The sequence below is a fragment of the Psammomys obesus genome, unplaced genomic scaffold, assembly GCF_907164565.1.
Source record: "Psammomys obesus unplaced genomic scaffold, mPsaObe1.curated_primary_1811, whole genome shotgun sequence".
Lineage (NCBI taxonomy): Eukaryota > Metazoa > Chordata > Mammalia > Rodentia > Muridae > Psammomys > Psammomys obesus.
The window spans coordinates 227,289-254,807 of record NW_026590262.1 but is presented as its reverse complement, the minus strand read 5'-3'; the positions used below and the strand labels follow the sequence as shown (position 1 = coordinate 254,807).

At 36.6% G+C, this 27,519-nt stretch overlaps 1 protein-coding gene across 1 annotated transcript in view; it reads left to right on the top strand.

Annotated features, from left to right (window-relative positions):
• Glra2 (glycine receptor alpha 2) overlaps positions 1–27,519 on the top strand; it is a 246,604-nt gene that overhangs the window by 53,118 nt on the left and 165,967 nt on the right. The window contains exons 4-5 of the mRNA XM_055606743.1: positions 13,099–13,166; positions 20,220–20,443. Coding sequence (XP_055462718.1) covers positions 13,099–13,166; positions 20,220–20,443 — 292 coding nt within the window. The remainder of the gene's footprint in view (positions 1–13,098; positions 13,167–20,219; positions 20,444–27,519) is intronic.

The following is a 27,519-nucleotide window of genomic DNA, read 5'->3' as shown; positions in this document are numbered from 1 at the left end:
TTCTTCTTCTTCTTCTTCTTCTTCTTCTTCTTCTTCTTCTTCTTCTTCTTCTTCTTCTTCTTTTTCTTCTTTTTCTTTTTCTTCTCATTTTCTTCTCTTTCTATTATTATTATTATTATTATTTACAACTTATTAACTTTATATCCCAGTCGTAGCCCCATCCCTCATCTCCTTCCCACCCCACCTTCACAACCTCTTTCTCCCCTATTTCTCTACTCTACTCCACTGATAGGGGAAGATCTCCGCTCTTACTGTCTGACCCTAACTTGTCAGGTTCCATCAGGACTGCCTGGTTCCTCTTCCACTGTGGGCTAGCTAGGTCACTCTACCAGGGAGAAATGATCAAGGAGCAGGCAACCAAGTTCATGTCAGAGACTGTCTCTTCTCTCTTAACTAGGGGACCCACATGGAGTCTGAGTTGTCCATGGGTTACATCTGAGCAAGAGATCTAAGTCCTCTGTATGTATGGTCTTCAGTTCATGCATCAGCCTCTGCAGTTTCTCTGGGCCCTGCTAATTTTGGCTCTATTTGTCTACTTGTATGACTGTTGTCCACTCTGGGTCCTTTTATATACCCTTTTTTCCATGCTTTCTGTCCAAAGTTTGGCTGTCAGTCTCTGCATTTGCTTCAATCCCCTGATGAGTGGAGTCTTTTGGAGGATATCTGTGGTAGACTCCAGTCCTGTTCCTTTCTTCTAACACTTCCATTGTCTATCCTGTTTTCCCTTCTAAATGAGAATTAAGCATCCTCACTATGGTATCATTCTTGCTTAGCTTCTTTAGGTCTGTAGATTTTAGTATATTTATCCTAAATTATATGGCTAATAGCCACTTATAAGTGAGTACATATGATATGTTTCTTTCTGCTTTTCTGATATCTCACTCAGGATGATCCTTTCTAGTTCCAAATATCTGCCTGCAAATTTCATTACTTCCTTGTATTTAATTTCTGAGTAGTATTCCAGTGTGTAAATGTACCACAATTTCTTATCCATTCTTCACTTGAGGGACATCAAGTTTTATTCCAGATACTGGTTTTTACAAATAAAGCTGCTATGAACATAGATGACCAAATGTCCTTGTTGTATGGTTGAGCAAATTTCAGATACATGCTTAGGAGTGGTATAGCTGGGTCTTGAGATCACACTATTCCAAGTTTTATGAGAAAGAACCCGACTGTTTTCCAACGTAGTTGTACAAGTTTAATTTCCCACCAGCAGTGGAGGAAGGTTTTCCTTTCTCCACAGCCTCTCGATCATGTGTTGTCACTTGAGTTTTTGATCTTAGCCACTCTGATGGGTGTGAGTTGGAACCTCAGATGTTTTGATTTGCATTTCCCTGATAGCTAAGGAAGATGAGCATTTCTTTAAGTGTTTCTCTGCCATTCACTATTCCTCTGTTGAGAATTCTATGTTTAGCACTGTAACCAATTTTTAATTGGATTATTTGGTTTGTTGGTGTTTCATTTCTTGAGTTCTTTATATATTCTGGATATTATCCCTCTGTCAGATGTAAGGTTGATGAAGCTCTTTTCCCAGTTTGTAGGATGCCATTCTGTTCTGTTGACACTGTCCATTGCTTTACAGAAACATTTCAGTTTCATGAGATCCCATTTATTTCTGGTTAATCTTAGAGCCTGAGCTCTTGATGTTCTGTCCAGGAAGTTGTCTCCTGCACCAATGTGTTCAAGGGTCTTTCCTACTCTTTCTTCTAACAGATTTAGTATGTCTAGTTATGTTATGTTAAAGTCTTTGATCCACTTGGACTTTACTTTGGGGCAGGGTGATGAATATGGATATATTTGCATTTTTCTACATTTAGACATATAGTTCGAGTAGCACAATCTGTTGAAGATGCTGTCTTTTTTCCATTGTATGTTTTTGGCTTCTTTGTCAATGAGTGATCCTAACATATCTACCAGAGAACACCTACACCTGATAAACACCTTCAGCAAAGTGGCTGATACAAAATTAACTCAAAAATATCAGTAGCCCTTCTTGTATACAAAGGACAAATGGTCTGAGAAAGAAATTATGGAAACAATATCCTTCACAAAATAACAAAATAGCCAAAATAACATAAAGTACCTTGGTATTAACTCTAACCAAGCCAGTGAAAGACTTGTAAGAAACAAACAAACAAACAAAAAAAGACAACAAAAAACCCTCCAAGTTTCTGAAGAAAGAAATTAATAACAATGTAAGAAAGATCTTAGATGCTTATGGATAAATATGATTAACATAATAAAAATGGCCATCCTACCAAAAGGAATCTACAGCTTCAATGAAATTTCCATAAAATTATCAACACAATTCTTTATAGACCTTGAAAGAAAACTCTAAGTTTCATATGGAGAAACAAAAAACTCAGAATAACTAAAACCATCCTGTACAATAAAAGTTCTTCTGGTGGTATCTCCATCCCTGATCTCAAGTTGTACTATAGTGCAGCAGTAATAAAAAAAAAAAAAAGTCATGGTACTGGCATAGAAACAGGCTGGTGGGGAGGTCCAAGATGGCAGCGACTAGCACACACTGTATCTAAGGGACACAGGATCTAAAACTCTGAAATTGTTGAGTGGAGGGGATGCTGAAGCCAGAAAATCGACACTGAGGCTTCCTGGGCAAAAGGAGACTACCTATGAGCTGATACATTTTGGATCCAGGTCACCCATGGACATCTCCAGAGACTAAGAGTAGCAAATATTCAATGCCTCTGCACTTCTCCTTGCCCCAAGCGCAGGACTTACTGCTTGGTTGAGGCGGCAGGCAGTGGCTGCTGCCCCAGGCAGAGGTCCCCCTGCTAGGCTGAGGCAACAGTAGTTGCCCCAAGCAAGAATGTCCATGCTTTGTGACTGAGACAGCTGAGTTGGCTACAGTATGAGCTTCCCAGGTTTGTGGATGCTGCAGGCAGCTGTACAGACCTCCCAGGTCTGCAGCTACTGTTCTGTGGCAAGTAGCACAAGCAGGAGCGTCCATGCTCTATGACTGAGAAAGCAGAGGCTCCTACCCCAAGTACAGGTCTTCCTGCCTGGCCGGCAAACAGTAGACATCACTGAGCTGATAGATCTCTGACACTCTCATTTGCCCCTGCTGGCCCAAATCTGAGAGTAGAGCCCCCCTTTTCTGTGGGTCTACCAGTAGAATCCAGACAAAAATTTCCTGTAGCCCAGACAGATCTAAATGCCAGAACAGTAAAACAGACCTGTAGGCCACTGAGGTCTTCAGGGTATTGTGCCAGTGAACAGCACCAGCAGCCTCTCCTGTACTTAAACTCCATCCTTCCAGGCATACACATGTTCTATCACCCTGTCCTTTAAGGCACACTTCTACACGCATGCCCTCGCTTGTGCACATGTGCCTGCGACATTCTTCCCTTAGCTACAGCTGAAACACCAACACCCACACTCAAACTGGTGGACCTCTCTCATCTTCCTGAATAATACTCCAGATATCAGAGACAGAATGAGCCAGTCTGAAGTACAAACTCCAGCAACAAAGAGCAAAGGGTTAAAGATAAGCACATGGCTAGAGTTGGAGTAAGAACACATCCAACAAAAATGAGGATATCATGGCTTAACCAGCAACCACCAAAACCAATGGATATGCAAATTGATCAGAAATTTGGGAAAACAATCACAAATTTATGCTTATCCAGTTATTAGAGGCACATAAAGAGGAAATGAACAAAGTTCTCAAAGAAATACAGGCAAATAAATTAAAAAAAATAGAGGCACATGTAGAGGCACAAGTAGTGGTAGTGGCATATAGAGAGGAAATGAAAAAAAAATAGAGGGCATCATGCAAATACAGGAAACCACATGCAGATAAAGGAAATGGAACAAGATATGAAAACAAAATTAGAATCAATAAAGAAAACACAAACAGAGAAAACTCTGGAGCTGGAGAATTTAGAGAAAAGATCAGGAACTACAAAGTTAAACTTCACCAACAGAATATAAGAGATGGAAGAGAAAATCTCAGGCACTGAAGATACAATTGCAGAAATTGATACATCTCTCAAAGAAAAAGTAAAATCAGAAATGTTCCAAATACAAAAAATCTATGGAATCAAGGACACCATGAAAAGAAAAAGAAAATCTAAGAATAATAAGAATAGATGAAAAAGAAGATTCCAGGCCCCAAGGTCCAGAATATATTTTCAAGAAATTCATAGAAGAAAATTTTCTCAACTTAAAGAAGTAGATGTCCATAAATATACAAGATGTCTACAGAACACCAAATAGACAAGGCCATAAAAGAAACACCTCCATGTTACATAATAGTCAAATCTAGAATAAATCTACAGAAAAGGAAAGAAAAACTATTAAAAGCAGCAAGGGAAAAAAGCCAACTAAGAAAGGCAGGCCTTTCAGAATCACACCAGAATTCTCAACAGAAACTATGAAAGTCAGAAGGGACTAGACAGATGTCATGCAAAATCTAAGAAACCACAGATGCCAACACAGACTACTACACCCAGCAAAGCTTTCAATTAGCATAGATGGAGAAAATAAAATATTCCATGAGAAAGCTAAACTTAAACAATATCTACACAGCAACCCACCCCTATAGAACATACTAGAAGGAAAACTCCATTCCAACAAAATCATCTACACCCAAGAAAAAACAGGATATAAATAACTTTACAACAAAAATTAAAAGAATATAAGCATAGTAACACAGTAACACAACCAACTCTAAAAATTAAAAAAAAAAAAAACCTAACATTCATTGGACACTATTATCTATCAGCATCAATGGACTCAAATCTCCAATAAAAAGACACAGACTAACAGAACGGTCAGAGAAACAGGATCCAACATTCTGATGAATCCAAAAAAACACAGCTTTGCAACAAAGATAAAGGGCTGGAAAAATATTTTTCAAGAAAACAAACCCATAAAACAAGGTGGGGTAGCTATCTTAATATCTAATAAGATAGACTTTCAACAAAATTAATCAAAAAGATTAGGAGGGTCACTTCATTCTCATCAAAGGAAAATCCAACAGGAGGACACCACAATCCTGAACATTTATGCCCAAATAAAAGAGGACATGCATTTGTAAGTGAAACATTATTAAGCTGAAATCACACATTGATCTCAACACCTTAATAGTGGGAGACATCAACATTCCACTGTCTTGAAGGGACAGATGATCTGGACAGAAGCTAAATAAGGAAATAATGGCACTTAAACAGGTCCTAAATCAAATGGATCTAATAGATGTCTATAGAACTTTTCAACCAAACTCAAAAGAGTAAACATTCTTTTCAGCACCTCAAGAACCTTCTCAAAAATTGACCATACAGTAGGGCATAAAGCAAGCCTCATCAGATAAAAGAAGATAGAAATAATCCATGGTATTCTATCAGAACACTATGCCCTAAAACTAGCCCTCAAGAACAAAAATGACAAAAAGCCTAAATACACATGGAAATTAAACAACTCTCTACTCAATGAAAGCTGGGTTAGGGAAGAAATGAAAAAGAAAACAGAGACTTCCTAAAATTCAATGAAAATGAAGGCACAACTTACCCAAACTTATGGGACACAATGAAAGCAGTGCTGAGAGGAAAAAGTTCATAGCACTAGCTGTCTTGTATGAGACATCTCATGAAAACAACTTAACAAAACACCTAAAAGTCCTAGAAAAGAAAACAAAAAATAAGAAACAGACACAATGAAACCAAGAGATGGTTCTTTGAGAAAATCAACAAGATAGACAAACACATAGCAAAAATAACTAGAAATCACAGAGTAACTATCCATATCAGCCATATCAGAAATGAAAAGGGGAACATAACTACAGACCTTGAGGAAATCCAAGTAATCATTCGGTCTTACTATAGAAGCCTATATGCAAAAAATTAGAACCATGTTCGTAGCAGCTTTATTTGTAATAGCCAGAACTTGGAAACAACCCAGATGTCCATCAAAGGAGGAATGGATACAGAAATTGTGGTATTTTTACACAATGGAATACTACTCAGCAATCAATAAGGAGGAAATCATGAAATTTGCAGGCAAGTGGTGGGATCTAGAAAAGATCATTCTGAGTGAAGTATCCCAGAAGGAGAAAGACAAACTTGGTATATACTCGCTTATATAGACCTACAAGACATGATAAACATAATGAAATCTACACACCTAAAGAAGATAATCAAGAAAGTGGACACAGGCGAAGATGATTAATCCTCATTTAGAAAGACAAATGGGATGTGCATTGAACTTATGACAGGAGTCTACCACAAAAGGCATCTGAAAGACTCTACCTAGCAGTGTTTCAAAGCAGACACTAAGACTCATAACCAAACCCTTGGCAGAGTGCAGGGAATCATATGAAAGAAGGGAAGTTAGTATGATATGGAAAGGATAGGAGCTCTACAAGGACCAAATATATCTGGGCACAGGGTCTTTTCTGAGACTGACACTCAACCAAGGACCATCTATGGATATAACCTAGAACTTCTGCTCGGATGTGGCCTGTGGTAGCTCAGTAACCAAGTAGTTTTCCAAAGTAAGGGGAACACAGACTATTTCTAACAGGATCTCAGGGGCAGGCTGTTTGACACCCCCCCCCAGGGGAGGAGCAGTCTGTTAGGCCACAGAGGAGGACTTTGCAGCCAGCCCTGAAGATACCTGATAAAACAGGGTCAGATGAAAGGGGAGGAGGTCCTCCCCTATCAGTGGACTTGGAAAGGGGCAGGGAGGAGACCAGGGAGGGACTGTGGGGTTGGGGAGGGAATGAGGGAGCGGGATACAGCTGGGACACAGAGTTAACAAAATGTAACTAAAAAGAAAAATAAAATAAAAAAAAAGAAAATCTAAATGAAATGGACAATTTTCTTGATAAATTCTATTTAACAAAATTAAATCAATATCAGGTAAATAGAGTGAATAGTCCTATATCTCCCCCCCCCCCAAAAAAAAACAGAAGCAATAATAAAAAGTCTTTCTTCCACAAAAAGCCCAGGGCCAGATGGTTTCAAGCGCAGAATTCTACCAGACCTTCAAAGAGGAGCTAACTCCAATTCTCTTTAAACTACTCTACAAAATAGAAACAGAAGGAACATTACCAGACTCATTCTGTGAAGCCACAATCACCTTGATACCGAAACCCCACAAAGACTCCCCATTAAAGAGAACTTCAGATCTATCTCTGTTACAAACATTGATGCAAATATACTCAATAAAATACTTGCAAACTGAATCAAAGTACATATAAAATATATCATTCCCCATCACCAGGGAGGCTTCACCCAGGCATGCAGGGTTGGTTCAGTATTTGAAAATCCACCATATAAACAAACTGAATGAGAAAAAAAAAAAAAAAACACGATCATCTCCTTAGATGCTGAAAAAGCATTTGAACAGAATCCAACACCCATTCATGTTTAAAGTCCAGGAGGGATCAAGGATACAAGGCACATACCTAAACATAATAAAGACAATATACAGCAAGCCTATAGCCAATTTCAAACTCAATGGAGAGAAACTTAAATCAATCCCACTGAAATCAAGGACAAGGCAAAGCTACCCACTCTCTCTGTATCTCTTCAATATATTACTTAAAGTCCCAGCTAGAGCAATAAGACAACCACAGGAGATCAAGGGGATAAAAATCAGAAAGGAAGAAGTCAAAGTATCACTATCTGCAGATGATATGGTAGCATATATGAATGACCTCCAAAATTCAACCAGAAAATTCCTACAGCTAATAAACACCTTCAGCAAAATGGCTGGATTCAAAATTTACTCTAAAAAATCAGTAGCTCTCCTGTATACTAAAGACAAAAGGGCTGAGCGAGAAATTAGGAAAACAACACCCTTTACAATAGCCACTAATAACATATAGTACCTTGGTGTGACTAACCAAGCAAGTGAAAGACCTGTTTGAAAAAAAAAAAAATCAAGTCTCTGAAGAAAGAAATAGAAGAAGGTATCAGAAGATGGAAAGATCTCCCATGCTCATAAATATGGATGAGTAACATGGTGAAAATGGTCATACTGCCAAAACCAATCTTCAGATTCAATGAAATTCCCATCAAAATACCAACACAATTATTTACAGAATTTGAAAGAACAATTCTCAATTCCATATGAAAAAACAAACAAACAAAAAACAGAATTGTTGAAGCAGTACTGTATAACAACAGATCTTCTGGAGATGTCTTCATCCCTGATATCAAGCTGTGCTACAGAGCATTAGTAATAAAAACTGCATGATAGTGAAATAGAAACAGAATGGTGGACCAATGGAATTTAATAGAAGACCCAGAAATAAATCCACACAACTACGGGTACTTGATTTTTGACAAATACACCAAAACCATAAAACAGTAAAACAGCATCTTCAACAAATAGTGCTGGACAGAGTGGATATCTACATGTAGAAAAATGCAAATAGATACATATTCATCACCCTGTACCACACTTAAGTACAAGTTGATCAAAGACCTCAACATAAAACCAGACACACAAAATCTGTTAGAAGAAAAAGTGGGGAAGTGACCTCATTGGCACAGGAGACAACTTCCTGAACAGAACACCAACACCACAGGCTCTATGAGCAACAATCAATAAATGGGACCAAATGAAAATGAAAAGCTTCTGTAAAGCAAAGGACACTGTCTTCAGAGCAAAATGACAGCCTGCATATTAGGAAAACATCTTTAACAACCCTATATCTGACAGAGGGCTAATATTTAGAATAAATAAAGAACTGAAGAAATAAAAAAGCAACAAATCAAGTAAGCCAATTAAAAATGGGTTACAGAGCTAAACAGAAAATCCTCAATAGAGGAATATCGAATGCCAGAGAAACACTTAAACAAATGCTCAACATATTTAATCATCAGGGAAATGCAAATCAAAACAACCCTGAGATTCCAACTTACACCCATTAGGATGGCTAAGATAAAAAACTCAAGTGACTATACATGCTGGAGAGGATGTGGAGAAAGGGGAACCCCTCTTCCATTGCTGGTGGGAATGTAAAATTGCACAACCACTTTGGAAAACAGTCTGGCGCTTTCTGAGACAATTAGGAACAGTGTTTCCTCAAGATCCAGCTATAGCACTCCTAGGCATATATCCAAAATATGCTCAGGTATACAACAAGGAGATTTGTTCAACCATGTTTGTAGTAGCTTTATTTGTAATGACTAGAATCTGGAAACAACCCAAATGTCCCTCAACTGAGGAATGGATATAGAAATTGTGGTACATTTACATGATGGAATACTACTTAGATATTAAATCAAGGAAGTTATGAATTTTTCAGGAAATATTTGGAAATAGAAAAGATCATCTTGAGTAAGGTATCCCAGAAGCAGAAAGACACACACGTATATACTCACTTATACATGAATATTAGAAACATAATATAGGATAAACATACTATAATCTGTACACCTAATGAAGCTAAGCAAGAAGGAGGACCCTGGGTAAGATGAAAAATCCTCACTCAGAAAGGCAAACGGGACAGACATCGGAAGAAGGAGAAAAAAGGAGCAGGACGGGAGCCTACCTAGAGGGCCTCTGAAAGTCTCTACCCAGCAGTATACCTCAGTAGATGCTGAGGCTCATAACCAAACTTTGGGCACAGTGCAGGGAATCTTATGAAAGAAAGGAGAGGTAGAAAGACATGGAAGGGACAGGAATTCCACAAGGAGAGCAACAGAACAAAAACAATTTGGGCCCAGGGTTTCTTTCTGAGACTGATACTCCAAGCAATTATATGCATGGCTATAACCTAGAACCCCTGCACAGATGTAGCCAATGGCAATGCAGTCTCCAAGTCGGTTCCCTAGTAATGGAAACAAGGTCTATCTCTGACATGAACTCAGTGGCTGGCTCTTTGATCACCTCCCCCTGAGGAGGGGAGCAGCCTTATCAGACCGCAGAGGAAAATAATGCAGCCAGTCCTGGTGAGACCGGATAGGCTAAGGTCAGACTGAAGTGGAGGAGGACCTCCCCTATCAGTGGACTTGGAGAGGGGCATGTGAGGAGATGAGGAAGGGAAGGGTAGATTTGGGAAGGGACAACAGAGGGGCTACAGCTGAATAGACTGCAATTAATAAAATAAGAAATTGGCTGGTAGATCAATCAAATCAATTAGAAGACCCATTAATAAACTTACACACCTTTGGACAACCTGATCTTAGGACCTTCTTATCTTCAGGAGTAAAGACAATTTGGACAGTTTTCCATTGGCTTTAAAACTTTTGCTCATGTTGTTAAGAGAAGAATCCCTAGTATTAGCCAGTTTTTATTAGTTATTAATGCTATGATCTTGCAAAAATCAATATAATTATCAGTTTGGACTCTGTAAAGGAATAGGAATAGTAAAATGAATATATAGTAAGAGAATTTAGTAACTTGGCAACACTATATAGCTGGAATAATAGTCCAGCAACTATTATCTCATACAAGAGGGGCTGAAATTCAAGTAGTTCTTCAGTCCATGAAGCTGGGTGCTTCAAGTGTCTCAAACTGGCACTAAAGACCTGGATTATTTCTGAGAGCCTCTTTTCTTCAGTCCATCTTGGGAGTTTGAAGAAGCAGGCCCCCATATAAATGAAGGAACAGTGAGTTGAGATGCCCTTGGCTTTAGCATATCAGATATCCTGCATATCATATATTTACATAATAATTCATAACAACAGAAAATTATAGTTGTGGAGTAGTAAAATATTAATTTCATAGTTGGGCTTCACCACAACATGAGGAACTGTATTAAATAGTCGCAGCATTAGGAAGTTTGAGAACCACTTGTCTAGATAAACTGGTAAGCAGGAATGAAGGTCAAGTAAGCAGAAGGAATTCCTTCCTCCATATCCTTTCATCAGGATTGCTATCAGAAGATACCACCTACATGTAGCGTGTGTCTTCCACATCACTTAATGCATTCAAGAAAATTCCTCACAGACATGCTCACAGGTCCATCTCAGGGTTTCACTAAGATTCTATTCCCATGGGGATTCTAGATTGTGTCAAGTTGACATTTACAATTAAACACGACAGTTGTCTAATTTTATACTTCTGTCTTCTCAGTGAAATGCAAGACAGAATAGGACCTAGTCTCTGAGGGATGGCACACAGTGCTCACTGACACACAGTGAGGTTGATTGTTTTAGTTCTTACTACACATATATGTTAATCCCTTGATTTTAGGAGAGCTCATTTTGCCAAGGGTTTTCTTTCCAAGTTTCTGTGTGTAAATGGGAATTCACTTCAAACGAAATGCTCAGGACTGAAGAGGTCAGATGCTAATTATCAAGAAATACCAAGTATTTTCTAGAGGAGTTTTTTTAAAGCCTCTTAGGAGGATTAAGGCAAACAATGTATGTGTAAGTTTTCATGCATGTAGGTACACGTGCATGTGTTTGCGTTTGAATCTTGAGGACAAAGGATGAGCTTGGATGTTGTTCCTCAAGTACCATCCACTTTTGCTGAAACAGTGCCTCTTAATGGCATGCAACTCACAAAGTAGGCAGAGCTAGCTAGTCAGGGATTTCCAGGGTTTTGCTTATATCCATTTTCTTGGTGCTAGGGTTACAAGCATGGTTTCTGGGTATTGAACTTACAGGGCTTACAGGAAAGCACTTTACCTAAAAAGGTATCTCCCCAGTCCTCTAAGCTTGGTGATGTTTAGGATATGACAGCCTAAAAAGTATTTTAGATTCCAAAAATATACCTGCACCTTCAGTTAGCAGGCAAAACAATTATAATATGGCAAAATATTCTGAATGTTCCCAAGACAACTGGGTAGAATCAAAAAATAGAGAATTTATAACACTTTGACAACAAAGGTTTAAAGTTTCAAGTTTCTTCTTTAAAATGTTATAATAGTATAAAGTGAATTTGATGAGTATTTTGAAATGGCTTTACCCTTTTTTAAAAAGTCCTATCCTCTCATAATTCATTTTCTATTTTGATTTTAAAAATTTGATAAAATTTATCTAAGCTAATCTAAAATGAGTATTTCTTTGTGGAAAGAGAAAAAAAAGCAAACACATGCAAATTCTCATGACTTCTGTCTATGTTGTCAAATTTATTTCTTACTAGCAGAAAATAGACTTGTAATAGAATTGTAGAGTCAAGGAAGAGAAAGACTCATTTTTTTTCCTACCATCCTTTGAGGCCTTGTGCCAAACTCCTTCATTCAGAGATTGCTAGCTAGTTAGGTACAGAGCCAAAGAGTGTGTTGCCTGCACTCATCTGATGAGAATTTGCCAAGTAAAGAGAATGGATTTTTGTAGAGGAAAATAGTGAGTGTGTTGCAACAGGGTTTTCCTACCTCAGAAAGAATTGGGGGAAATATCCATGGGGGCAATGAACATAGTCCCTAGAAAAACGTAAAGGAGGGAATCATCACAGAGTGATTTACCTGTTGGCAAATGGCACAACGAAAAGAAGGCTGGTGTCAGTCTAATCCTCCATTTCTGGAAAGAAGAGTAGATCTTATTTTGATCAAAATATGCTGAAAATGTACTTTGCTTCACATGAGATTTACTCTGTCAACAGTATAAATATTAAGTGGTATTTCTGCCTGTGTTTATATATTAATATGAGTTGATTTATTTTATTTTGTATTTTTGTACACTGTTTTATGCACCAAGAGTCAGAGTGTATCTTGAAGATAAGGAGTCAATTCAGAGGCATTATAAGAATCAAAATAACACCATAATTTAAAGAGATATGATCCAGTTTCATCCGGAATTCGCAGTTCAGCTCTATGCTGATCCTATGACCCAGATTATTTCATTACCATTGGCAATTCCTAAAATATTGACGATCCAAAGATTTAAGAAATGCAGTCAAACAAATGGCTTTTGTGACGTAAACTAATGACAAATTCAAATAAATAATCTTAGCATATATTTTCCAAAATCAAAACTCTTTGAAGGAATGTTACCATTGTTTAATTGCATTATTCAAAATACTAGTCTGAAGTTATCATGTATATCTTAGTAATTTTTTTTTTGCAGTCTCATCATCATTTTTATTTTGTTTACACCTCTAACCACATATATTTATGGAGCTGTAATGTTGCTTCAATGTCTATTGCAACATTTTTATTGCATTCTGCAGGTCCTCCAGTAAACGTTACTTGCAATATTTTTATCAACAGTTTTGGATCAGTCACAGAAACCACCATGGTAAGTGCTACAGTGCCACTGGCAAGAGAAAAACGTGACTCCAGTATGCCATGAACACAACCTGTCAAATTTTCTATTGTTCAACTTACAGGGTCTCCTGTAAATGTTACCTGCAACATATTTATCAACAGCTTTGGGTCAATAGCAGAAACTACAATGGTGAGTGGGACTGAGCATTGAAGCCATCGTGTGAAGGAATGGGATATGTGATCACAGCATTATTGCATATTTATGTGACATTTACTGAGTGCCAATCTCTAATGTCGACATCCTCTAAAAACAGACATTTACACGCCTCCATTTCAGAAAGTCATTTGTCAAGGAGCTCCAGTTTAAACCCAATGATCTTTTACCTACTACCTTAGAGCAATTTTGTCAACATATAATTTTCATGAGATTTGGTAGAATGAGCATCAATAAACACGGTGTGATTTCAGAAGTATGAAAATACGTACATTTTCAATGTTTCTTAAGTATGCATTTTTAAAAGTTTGACATATGATGTTTATTGCCAGTCTTTTACTTATTATGAAAGTGGGGACATCATCAAACCTGTCTGTTGTACATTTATATTACAAAAGGGAGAGATTCAGAAGAGCACCACAGATCATACATGCACATATAATTGTCTTTGTAATAGAAAGTAATATCAATCTCACAGTAATTATACAAAATTAACAGCATTGAAAACATAAACCTAATAAAATACTCTTTAAAGATATGTAATGTGAACATCTTTCACATATTTGAAGTAGATTCAGGTACTATACAATATACAGTATGCTAAAATAGCTTATCAGTGAAATGGCAGTGTTTCCAGTGGTCCAGACTATTAGATCATTAGTCAGACCTCATTAGCTCTAGATTACAGTATGGAGATTACATTTGGGGTGAAATATTTCCTCGGTATCCATATGATTTATTTAAAGATCTTAGTCAGTTGTTTGCTTCTAGTTTATATGCTTATTAAATCATATAGCCATATTATTGGATGAGACTAAATTGAAGTAGTAGTTGAATCTGACTAAGGATTCTAGTAGCTGAATCCTACAAAATCTCAAGAGGTAAAAAATGAATTCATGCTATCACTGAGAAGGAAAAAAATGTTTTAGTGGATTTTCTCCTTTAGGCTTCTAAGATCATGTACTTTGTGGCGTTTTTTGAAAGTAGGAAAATTAATTTACATTTACTACTCAGTTTTATTTGCAAAAAGTAAAATGTAATTTTATCTAGAACCCATTTTAACATTACTCTGAAACAACATCATCTTGAAATAAGATTTTTGCAGGATGTGCAGTAAATTAAGAATTTATGTAAATAAATTAGTTTCAATAGACTCAGAAGAAACACTAAGCATGAAAAGAATAACGCAACTCTAGGCTTGGCACTCAGTTTGTGTCTCTTCTTATTTTGCTTTTACATTTAAAAAAGGCACAACGTTTCCAGTAGCCCACTGTCACCAGCTTTACACGATGGCATTCAATGACCATATTTGCACGACCTAATGCTGATTGCATTAATTATACTCCTAAGTTGCTTTGATTAATTCTCCTCATTGCATTTTATGCTCAATCCAAAACGTAAATATTCACCTTTTCAGTGTTCATTAATACAAGAAGGTAAACGTTTAAGGAGATGAAAACAAAAGTTATGAATACCCAATTTTCCTCAGTCTTTAAGACTTACAGAGCTGTTTAGTAAATGGGCTGCTTACGTGCTTCTTGGCTACTAAGTGTCCTTTGTCAGGTTTCCTATGAAAGAAGGAAACTATTGCTCAAAGGTAATGTCAACAGCCTGTCTATCTGCTGTGTAAGATAGATCAAATTGCATGTTTAAAAGAGTATTGCATAATGTGCTTCTTTTATTTCACTTATTAGCTTTCGATGCAATGACAAGCTTCTTTTTGTTTTGAAACACACACACACATATCATTTTCATATGGCTTTGATATGAAACTTTAAAAATTTACAAAAATACTTAAAAAATTTACAAAAATACTTATCATGTTTATGTCCAAGAAGAAATTCTCATGCCAAGTTGGGTATGGATTGGCAAATGCTTCCTGCAAAGGGACAGACAGTAAGTACTTTAGACCTTGGGAGCCAGATAGTCTCTCTCATGCCTACTCAAACTTGCTCTTTGGCCATGAAAACAGCCATACTAATAGTGATTAAATGGATGTGAGTTCACTACAATAAAACTTTACTTGCAAAAATAGACTAGGTCAAATTTGCCAGCCACAGATTTAAGATATTAGTATTTAAATAAATGCTGTTTCATTAAGAGTGTCAGAATTGCTGTATTATAAAAATGTCCTGCCTTCCACGAAGACTGCATCTTTGCCTGGGAGCTTACCTAATGCAACTTGTCTAAATTTGTACTCCCAGGACAGCATATTGTTGTTTCCTTTAGGAATAAATGAGTTTTGTGGATCATCATAATTGTATGTTGCTCAATAATAAGTATATTTGTTCATTAAGAGACACATGGATTTGTTGGTATTTGATCTTGTATTACAATTATTCAGCAAATATAATTTGACCCTGTACTATAATTATTCAGGAGATATAATTTGTATGGTCTTCAAGATTTAGGAGAATAGAAAGAGAAAATACTGTGAGACAGGTTATATTCTGTTTTTGAAACATCAGTTTATCTAACCTTTCCCTTGTTTTTCTCCCCTTTTCCTTTATTTGTTGGTGACCATTGAATTTAAAGGATAAGGAATATATTTACCACCCTTTTTTCTTAATGTTGAGTCAGAAATAGAAAATATTAGCAACAAAATTAACAGCCAAGGGTATTTCGTACCAGCTGTATACCACTCTCCCAAAGTGGGGCATCAGAAAATGGAGATGAGGAGCTTTCCTCCCAGTTTCACAGGAATGCCTAGAGAGATGGCAGAGGATTCTGTGTGAGTTAGTTCTGTATGTACCTATATTCTACCCATGCCCCAACAGTAGATTTTTGTATCTTGGCATATTTAACTAATGCAACGGATAGTTAAATGAACATGAATGTATTTGCCAGTTCCTGCTGTGTTACAAGGAATTACTTTGCCACTGAAATTACATTTCTGTGCAACTTAGAAAAGGTGAACAGAAGTTTTTATGAATGCCTGTTGTTCTATAACCACTAAAAGATCATAAGAGTTTCATTTAATTCAATCACTGAGTGAGCACATCACAAGAAGATGTTAACTGACAGACCATAGCATATTATTGTGTTTATTATTTCTGACATCTTAAGGAATACTCAATACATTTCCATAAAGTTTATGAACTTGCTCCCTAAATTAACAGTGAAATACTAAAGTCCACATTCATTATGAAGCCATCAGAATTTAAAATGCAAGCTTGCTCATTAAAACTAACACAATTTTGAGATGATGAAAGTGTTTTGGCAGTGTGGGAAGGTTTGAAAACCAAACTTTGACAGAAGCATCATGGGGAATCAAGGAAACACATTGCCATCTTTGTTGTCTTTATAGTTAGATTAAAATCTGCACATACACCAAGCAGTAAGAGGTAATGATGAGGTTTGATATGTGCATTTATGAGATAAAGTGCATATCTTTATGTACAAATTCAGATTTATGTATAGTAGTGCAAAGTAATTCAGTTTGAGGAAACAATGGTTATGAAGTAGGCATTGCTTTAGAAGTTATCAGAAAAAGAAACTTGAAATTTTCTAAATTTGACATAAAAGACTAGTATAGACTATAGGAACTCACATTACCAGTGTTAAGACCATAATAAAGAGTATAAAATTTATATATATTTTTTTATAAAATGAAATATATGCACATATATAAGATAGATGTATTTACTGCCTTATAAAATGCTCAGAGAGTCAATAATGTAGAAACATTTTGGTACAAGAAAATATGGCATTTATTTGAAGTAGAATTTGTCCTTAGAGGATGCTGGCAATGTAAAAGAGACTATAGTCTGCATTTAAACACCTTTCTCAATATTTACTTTTCTTTTAATGTTTTATTGAGCCTAGAAGCAAAATAAAAGTTAAAGAAAGACTAAAGAATCATATAACTACTCTCTTACGACTTGTGTTATTTATTATTAAATTATGACTTACGTGTACATAAACAGAAATGTTACATTAATATATTACATGTGCCACATATTTAGTATACATTGAAAATTATAGTAAACCTGAAGATTTACACAGGAATGGATGCAAAACTTTTCTTTGGCTATCTACTTTCTCTATATCGTTGGGTGCCCCTGTCTATTTTTAAATAATTTTAAGGGTTCTTATCTTTCTTAGAATAACGTATTTCATCATAAACAAAATTATGGATAAACTTTAATGACTCTCCATCCGAGAGAATATCTACTTATAATTTAAAAAATCTGGCATATATTTTATTTCATATACTGGATACAAATATATTTCCTTTCTACTTATTCTAGGGTCAGATAGAAGGGGAGGAGGTCCTCCCCTATCAGGAGACTAAGGAAAGGGCATAGGGGGAGAAGAGGGAAGGTGAGCAGGACTAGTAAGAGATAAAGGAGGGTGCTACAAGTGGGGATAAAAAGTGAAAAAAAATTGTAATAAATAAATAAATATTAAAAAATAAGTAAATAAATAAGTCAATAAAAATTCTAACATTACAAATAAATTCTTTATAATTTTCTTGTAATAAAATTCAAAATATAAAGCCAGGAAACACTGGGAAACATTCACAGAAGTTTGGTATAAAAATACATGTTGAGATATTTTTTCTTAAAAATACATCACTTTAATATAGCTTGCCACTTGTTTAATATCACCTAGGGTAGGACAATAGGCAAGTTTAAATTATTCTCAAGGGCTCAGGAAGATAGCAAGGATACTACATTTGTGATTTTATTGTTCACTGATTTCTAGCTTGCCTGCTCATGGCATTTTGAAGCCTAAAATACTTCCTACTGAAGGGGTTGCTGTCTCTCAATAATCTCAATTTTAACCCTTTCACTTTTGTTATGCCTAGCTGTATCCTGGAATTAGAGTATCTCAAGATTTGGTTAGTGAAGGAGAGTTTCTTATTCCTTATTTACAATTGAAAAAAAGCATATAGACTCTCCCTAACCCCACAAAATTCTTATTCTCACTCTAGGAAACTAGAATGATTCTCACTCTAAGAAACAAGAAGGGAATGGCCATCATAAACTAGAAAGACCTCATTTCTTTCCTTGGGAAAACTTAAGAGCATCTCACATATACCAACACAAATATGACAACCGTGCTGTTGCATTTTTAATAGTCTCTTCTTTAATTTTGACAAATCAGGCTTTCTTACTTGATATTTATACAGATCCCTAATGGTTCAGTAACAACCATTCACAAAGAAACACTGAACTCTTGATAATCTCTTTTTTATCACAGTTCTCTGGTTTCTTTGGACAATTCCAAAAATGATTAATAAGAATGTTAAGATCTTACCATTCACTTCTTCACTCACTGGGATAGCCAGTGAGCTACCAGGTTGGGGTACATGTTGAACTAAGCCACAAAATGGCGCCCACTCTGACTTGAAGATTTGGTGTGTAAAAATTCAAAATAAATGCTACCTGCTAACCTTTTGAAGTTAGAATGTTCATGATATACAATTAATAACCTTACCTAATTACTTCTAGTAATGCAGGCTTTTCAAAAGATCTGGGGTTTGAACATTGATTTGCAATAGGTAGGAAATATTTGATTTTAGCCTGTTTCAGCCTACATTAGACACCTTTCACAAGAACTATGACCTTCAAACTGCTCTGAGATTGGTTACCAGAAGTCTGCAATTTAAAAACGACCATAGAAATTTTAATGGGTTAGTTATGTCTTCATCTCTAAAACTTTTTTTTGACCATAAAAGAATTATTCAAAATATACTATATTTTAGTGGTTTTCCATGGTATCTGTCAAAATGAACAATCCTATCTATTTGGTTAGGAATAGGGGTATCGTGAGATTTTAGGAACCTAAAATAGTAAGTTTTCAAGTAAACAAAGATAGATTAATCAATACTTAAGAAAATTAATAATCAAAACATCTAGATGCCAAGGATGTGGAGATGAAGCAAGTAGGGGTTTAATGAAAGGTGAGAGAAGAAAAGAACAAATGAAGACATCTATCATCTTTAATAACTACAAGTGTCAAGAGAGATTACCTCTGAAATAACAGTCCTGGTGAACTAGGGACTCCCAATGATGCCTCAGTCAGAGTCTAGATCATCAAGTTAACCAATGCTTACATGAACCTAAAAGTCAGAATACAAGCCCCCAGGAAAGTAGTTACAGTTTCAAGATGATTCATTAGCACAGAAGAAAATGCCTGGATCAAGTGAGAATGACAAGGCTTTACCCGAGGCTCCCACTCGGGTGAAAACCTTTGCCAGAAAGTTTTCATATTGGAAAAACATAAACAACTTTCATTTGAGTGAAGAATCAACGTGTCTACCGTAGACATAACACAATGAAGGAATTCAATGAAATATCCAAGTGTTCTGAAAGCAATTAGTTGTGAATAAATCATTTTATCATATAAGGTACCTTAGTGTTTTTAAAATTTAAAGAATATCGGTCTATTATAAAATGCTTTTATAAGACTTTCACTCTCAAATTGCAGGGTGGGTTTTCTTCTATACACAGCATCTAAGCAAAAATGTTTAGAAATCATGTCATTTCTGATTTAGAAAATGAATCGGGCTTATTTGGTAATCTGCCATGACAGACTGACTTCTGTACTCATCATTGCCTTTTTTATTTTACAAACAGATCATCTTGAATTAATATTACTTCAACCAAAAATTAATAATTCAAGCATAAAAAAATCAAGGAAGTCAACCTATTTAATTGGTGTTCTGACTTGGTTGAATCTTTTTCCTTCTTTCCCTCCCAAACTCTGGTAGAACTGGATGTTTTATTTTGAGTAACGTGTACAGAAACTTTTTGACCAGACAAAAGGACTGTATCAAAACATAAAGAAGGGAAGAGAGAAATTAAATAAATTTCTTAATCCAGGGTGGGCAATAAGTGGCTCTTTTATATAATATTTCTGTAGGACTATCGAGTGAACATTTTTCTGAGACAACAGTGGAATGATTCACGGTTGGCATACAGTGAGTACCCGGATGATTCTTTGGATTTGGATCCATCTATGTTGGATTCCATTTGGAAACCAGATTTGTTCTTTGCCAATGAGAAAGGCGCCAATTTCCATGATGTCACCACTGACAACAAGTTGCTGCGGATTTCCAAAAATGGCAAAGTGCTTTACAGTATAAGGTAAGATGGTGTTGGTTATATCTCTTCATTTCTCCAGCCTACAGATGCCTGATTCTTCAGGACAGGATGCATATAAATATATGACTTTGTGGTTTCTTGTTTATTATTTGAATTTTAAAGTGGGTGGAACATATCAGGTTTCATGGTCTTACAACAAAAATGTATCCAGTAGTTTTACAAACAAGAGATGGTATTGTATAAACACCAAACAAATATATTAAATAAATTACAGGATCTTCAGTCTAATTACCATGGACCATAGTATGTGAATTTCCATTTCAATAATTCTTTCCCTGAGCCATACACAAAAATCAATGGATCAGCTTGGTCAACAACAGTATGCTCTGAGTTAAGTGGAGACTTTATCCTAGCCTCACTTGTGCTTCTCAATAAGCATGAATTTGAGACCTTAATATCTTAAATTATATTGGGCTTGAATTTGTGGCAGAAAATTTCTGAGACTACTGGTTTTCTGAGACATGATCTCTGGACCCATGTTGGTCTACAACTCCATATGTAGGAGAATATGACACTGGACTTCTGAGCTTCCTGCCTGAGCTACCAATCTCAGTGGGAGGGAGGCTGGAGATTGAAACCAAAGTTTCAATCCATGCTATGCAAATACTCTACAGACTGAGCTAATCCCGAGGTTCTTATTTTAACCATTATATTTATATATGTCCTCCAGAACCTTTATCTCTCTCGGTACAGAAAATTGTGCTGTTATTCTGAATACTAACAACCATCCCTCTGTGGTTGTGTGGTTGTGGTTTCTTATTTTCTTCTCTGCCTCATATTTCAATTATTGTCATACATGAGTTAAGTGTAAGAGCATGGATTTTTTTTCTTTTATTATTATTATTATTATTATTATTATTAATTACACTTTATTCATTTTGTATCCCCCCATAAGCCCCTCCCTCCTCCCCTCCCGATCCCACCCTACCTTCCCTTTCTTCATGCATGCTCCTCCCCACATCCACTGATAGGGGAGGTCCTCCTCTCCTTCCTTCTGATCTTAGTCTATCATATCACATTAGGAATGGCTGCATTGTCTTCTTCTGTGGCCTGGTAAGGCTAGCATGGATTTTTTTTTTAATTATACAGATTTAAAGTCAAACTGAACACTTGACATTTATCAAGTTCCACAATGCAACTACTTTCAATATAAGACATGGATCAGGATATCCATCTGTGCATATTCTTGTGAAAATTATAGATGTAGATGTTAGAAAATATTTTTCTTTAAAGGGCCAGATTGCAGTCATTTCAAGTGTGCATGCTCTGATTCCTCTATAACAAGCACCAATGGGTATCGTTTAGTTTAAAACCAACAAAAGAAAAAAAAAAAAAACAGCAAATGAAAAATTCAATAGTAGAGAGTAATGTGGGTACAGTACATCCCATTTGTTGGTTATTGTCAGTCAGGACTTGACAGAGACAATATAATTTTTTTTTTCATGAAGTTCATGCTTGATAAATAAAACCTGAATTATAATCAATGTTTTTAAAAATTAAGAATTCTTCAGCCTTATTTGGCCTGTTCGGAAGGGTTAACACAGTGTACTGTACAAGATAGACTTATACACTGAGTAAACACTGGCATTTCAAGGGTTCTTTATAAAATATCGCATCACTCTTGTTTTGTTACCATCTCCCAAAGTGGACAGCTACTATTCTTGTAAATATGTTACACAAGTTAGCAGACTCATCACCATTTAAGAAGCTGTTATTTAATTTGGTTCTTTACTGTTTATTTCATTCATATACCTACTAATTCCACAGCTTTTTTCAGATTAGCTATCCACTGTGGAATGCAGGAAGCTGCTCATTTTGCAGATGTGGCAGTGCCATTGCTTTCCTAAAGAATCAGACAAATTCCTTCAATGCCTACTTCATTATTAAAAAAAAACCAATATTCTGCATGATACTCCATTTGTCTACTGTATGATGCAATGTTGGGCATGGCCTAAGTTGATGTGACCTGATAGGTTGGGACATATGTAGAGCATGATGCTCTAAAGGAGAGTTATAAAAAGAAACACAGTGTATCAGCTGCTTCAGCTAGTTTTTTGGGCCTAGGGTGGTATTTGTTCTGGTAAATACCTAGCATTGTACACTGTGGAAATAAAATCAGGTTGTTGCCATTTCTTTCTGTGTTGCAAAAGTTTCTCTGCTTTCTGTTAGTGAAGGGTGTATGTTTCCCAGACATAGCTCTAGAAGCCATTGTGATATATCTGGTTCTGAATTGTGACACATTAATCCTTTTTTGGATTCTTAGGGGTTTGTCCTCTGACAAGTTAGGGATAGTCTCTGAAATCTGAGAGAAAAAAAAATGGTAACAGGGAACTCAAGATGCCACATTCAAGAAACACAAGCCACTGACAAACTTGAACTGCAGAAGTCTATTTTTTTTCCTAAAAGAGTTTTCAGTAAGTCAGACAATACCTTTGGCATAAAATATCCAGGCTGAATAAGTGATCCTTGCCCTAAAAATGCTCTATTTTAATGAGGTATGTTGACATATAACTAATTAAAAAATAAGAAGGAGCAAAGCAAAGAAAAGTAATCATAACTTTAGAAATTGTTTTCTCAAAATGCAGTTAAAATTTGGGAGTCAGTGCCTAAAGTTTTGAGGAGAATTAGACTAAGTAATTTAGTGGACAATGCGTCGTTGATATTAATATATTCCCATTAGATGAGTTAATTCAACTTGGAAGTAAACAGGTTATAGTTGCTGATGTCTAAAAGGTGCTGAAAGGTTTCCTGATGTTCCATCACAAAGGACTTTTCCAGAACAGTAAACTTTATGATGCAGCCATCATAGGAATCCATTGGCCTAAATTTTATATAAAGCAGTAAAGAGCTTGGCCTTTGTTTCAGTGTAGAGTAGTGAGAACAAAGATAAAGGATTTCTTAAAGAAGAAATAGGTAAGGCTAAAAGAGGATTGGGAAAGACACAAGCAAGGAGTACTATGAGTACTAAAGATGAACACATAGACTGTCTCCACTGTGCACAGTTAAATAATTACTAAAATATTTGGTCTTTCTCTAAAATGCAATGCTTGTACTTGAGGTCTGATATCTATGTTTTCTGAACCAATAGTAAATGTTAGTAATATATCATCTGGGAAAGATTCCATGTTTTTATCAACTTGTTAAAAAGAGACATGGAATTAAATTCTTATATAAGTCAAAGTCCAAAGCTTTGAAGTCAAGGAGAAATAGAGAATCCATTCTTTCATTACAAACAGGATCACAATTCCCAATATCTTGCTTACCTGCTTCCCAAACAGCAAGAGCCTAAAAGAAGAGGTAGTGGATTAGAAGTCCATAAGTAGACTAGCAAACCCTGATTCCCAGGTTTCAGACACTATGAAGACGCAAACAAGTATTTTCAATGGGAAGCAAATGTCTTAGCAAATCTCTAACCAATGATGTATGACACAACTTTTGTTGATAAAAAAAATGTGTAAAAACCACTTTTGTGCAATTTTCCTCAGATTGTTTAATAGTGATTTCTGGCCTAGTTCCATTCTTTTGGCTGTGATAAATGTCTTGAAGAAAAGCAACTTAGGAGATAAAAGTGTTTATTTAGACTTCTAATTTCAGGTTGCAGTACATCATATGAGGTAAGTAAAGGCAGAAGATTCAGACAGCTACTACGATCATTTTCATAGTCAAGAACACAGAGAAATTAATGCACACATGTTTACTTGTTTGCTTGCTTTTGCTGAGTTTCCCTAATCTTACATAGTTCAGGATCCCCTTCTCAGAATAGAACTGCCAAACTGGGCTGGGTCTCTCTGCATCAATTAAATTAATGCAATCACACTCAGGCATGTCCACAGAGTAACTCAACATAGACACTCTGTCATTGAGACTCTTCCCAGGTTATGCTAGGTTGTGTCAAGTTGATTTTCAAAGTTAGCCACCATAACTTCACTAATATATTTTATCATGCTCCAACTTTTGAAAACATTTGGTTGACTTGCCAAATTAATCATCTAAAGCATGAAGAAGGACAAACATTTTCCTTTGTGCACCTCTTTAGAGAAAGTAAGAGTTTAAGGTGGTATTACTTAAAAACGTACAAATCTATAGTCATCAGGTAAGCCTTTGTGTAAATTTTGTTATCATTCCAATTTTGTTGAGTTTAGTAACAAATGGTAACAAAAGTCAGGGCATAGTATATGGAGGACAAAATCATAGAAAAAAGTAGAAGGTGAACATTTTAGAGAAGCGAGGTTTGTTTCACAAGTCTGCTGTCTTTTTCTTGGTAGTTGATTTTTCTTTTTTTAATTTTTTATTAATTACACTTTATTCATTTTGTATCACCCCATAAGCCCCTCCCTCCTCCCCTGCCGATCCCACCCTCCCTCCCCTTTCTGCATGCATGCCACTCCCCAAGTCCACTGATAGGGGAGGTTCTCCTCTCCTTTCTGATCTTAGTCTATCAGTTCTCATCAAAAGTGGCTGCATTGTCCTCTACTGTGGCCTGGTAAGGCTGCTCCCCACTCAGGGGGAGGTGATCAAAGAGCAGGCCAATCAGATTATGTCAGAGGCAGTCCCTCTTCCCATTACTATGTAACCCACTTGGACACTGAACTGCCATGGGCTACATCTGTGCAGGGGTTCTAGGTTATCTCCACGAATAGTCCTTGGTTGGAGTATGAGTCTCTGGGAAGTACCCTCTGTTCACATTATCTTGTTCTGTTGCTCTGCTTGTGGAGTTCCCGTCCCCTCCAGCTCTTATTATTTCCCACTTCTTACATAAAATTCCATATACTCTGCCCATCAGTTGGCCATCAGGCTCAGCATCTGTTTTGATAGTCTGCAGGGCAGAGGCTTTCAGAGGCCCTCTGTGGCAGGTTCCAAGGTTGTTTCCTGTTTTCTTCTGGCTTTCAGAGGCCCTCTGTAGCAGGTTCCGAGGTTGTTTCCTATTTTCTTTTTCTTCTGATGTCCATCCTCTTTGCCTTTCAGGATGGGGATTGAACATTTTAGTTAGGGTCCTCTCTTTTGCTTAGTTTGTTTAGATGTACAGATTTTAGTGGGTTTATTCTATGTTGTATGTTTATATGAGTGAGTATATACCATGCGTGTCTTTTTGCTTCTGGGACAACTCACTCAGGATGATCCTTTCCAGGTCCCATCATTTACCTGCAAATTTCATGATTTCCTTATTTTTCATTGCTGAGTAATGCTCCATTGTATAGATGTACCACAGTTTCTGCATCCATTCTTCAGTTGAGGGGCATCTGGGTTGTTTCCAGCTTCTGGCTATTACAAATAAAGCTGCTACAAACATGGTTGAGCAAATGTCCTTTTTGTGTCCTTGAGCCTCTTTTGGGTATATGCCTAGTTTAAATTAGATCACTCCTGAAGAGTCCCTTTGTCCTACATTCATTCTGTTGATGTGATTAAAAAAAAAACAAAAACAAAACAAAACAAAAAAACTGGGACCTCAAGCACCTTGTATAGACGAGCATTTGTTTGGTGTATGCTTTCATATCACAGTCTGTCACAGAGTAGTCAGTGCAGGAATTCCAGTTAAGGTTTTATGCAAACTTCTTGGAGGATTTTCATTTCTGGAATGACTAAGGACATTGAACAATTCTTTAAGTATTTCTCTGCCACTCCATATTCCTTTGTTGGGAATTCTCTTTTTAGCTCTGTACCACATTTTTTAATTGTATTACTTGGTTTGTTGGTGTTTAACTTCTTCAGTTCATTATATATTCTGGATAATAGCCCTCTGTCAGATATAGGGTTGGTGAAGATCCTTTCCCAGTCTGTAGGCTGTCGTTTTGTTCTGACAACAGTGTCCTTTGCTTTACAGAAGTTTTTCAGTTTCCTGAGGTCCCATTTATTGATTGTTGCTCATAGAGCCTGTGGTATTGGTGTTCTGTTCAGAAAGTTGTCTCCTGTGCCAATGAAGTCAAGGGTCTTCCCCACTTTTTCTTCTAACAGGTTTACTGTGTCAGTTTTTATGTTGAGGTCTTTGATCCACTAGGACTTTAACTTTGTGCAGGGTGATAATATGGGTCTATTTTCATTTTTCCTGATGTAGACATCCAGATAGACCAGCACCATTTGTTGAAGATGCTGTCTTTTTTCCATTGTATGGTTTTTGCTTTCTTTTGGTCAAAAATTAAGTTTCCATAGGTGTGTGGGTTTATTTCTGGGTACTTAATTCAATTCCATTGATCCACCAGTCTGTTTCTATGCCTGAAACATACAGTTTTTATTACTGTTGCTCTATAATACAGCTTGAGATCTTGGATGGAGATAGAAAGACCTGTAGGGGATGGGAACTCCACAAGGAGAACACAGAGCCAAAATACTTGGGCCCAGGAGGGTCTGCAGAGATCTATACTCCAATTAAGCACCATGCATGAAGAGGACCTAGACTCCCTGTTTAAAGGAAGCTCATTGGATGCTCTGCTTCCAAGTGGGTTCCCTAGTAAGTAGTACAGGGGATGTCTCTGACATGAAGTCAGTGGCAGGCTCTCTGATCACCTCACCCTGGCTACAGACGAAGATGATACAGCCAGCCTTGATGAAACCTGATAAGCTAAGGTCAGATGGAAGGGGAGGAGGTCCACCCCTATCAAGGAACTAGGGAAAGGACATAGAGGGAAGCTGGGTTGGACTGGTAGCAGACAAAGGAAGGGGCTGAAGTGGAGATACAAAGTGAATGAACTGTAATAAATAAATATATAAATAAAATTAATTTTTTTAAAAGAACCATGCTACTTTCTGTCGAGCTGCCTCTGACTTTCTCCTGAAAGGCCAAGAACTGTTTTGTTGTCTGTTTATTAAGACTGGGTACCTCAGCCATCAAAGTCATCCAGCAATGGCTGTGTAATACCAGAGAGACCTAGAAGTTGGTCATTTTTCTATCTGAGAGGCTGGGTGCCTTAGCAGTCCTAAGTCCTAAGACTTATAGAGTTCCTGGAGAGTCAGTGGTTTTCTGTATTGGAAGCCCAGAAAACCTTTTTTTAATATCAGTGAAGGATTCAGAAGCAGTAGCAACAGGGTAAATTAATTCAGGGGCAATAGGAAAAGACAAGTGG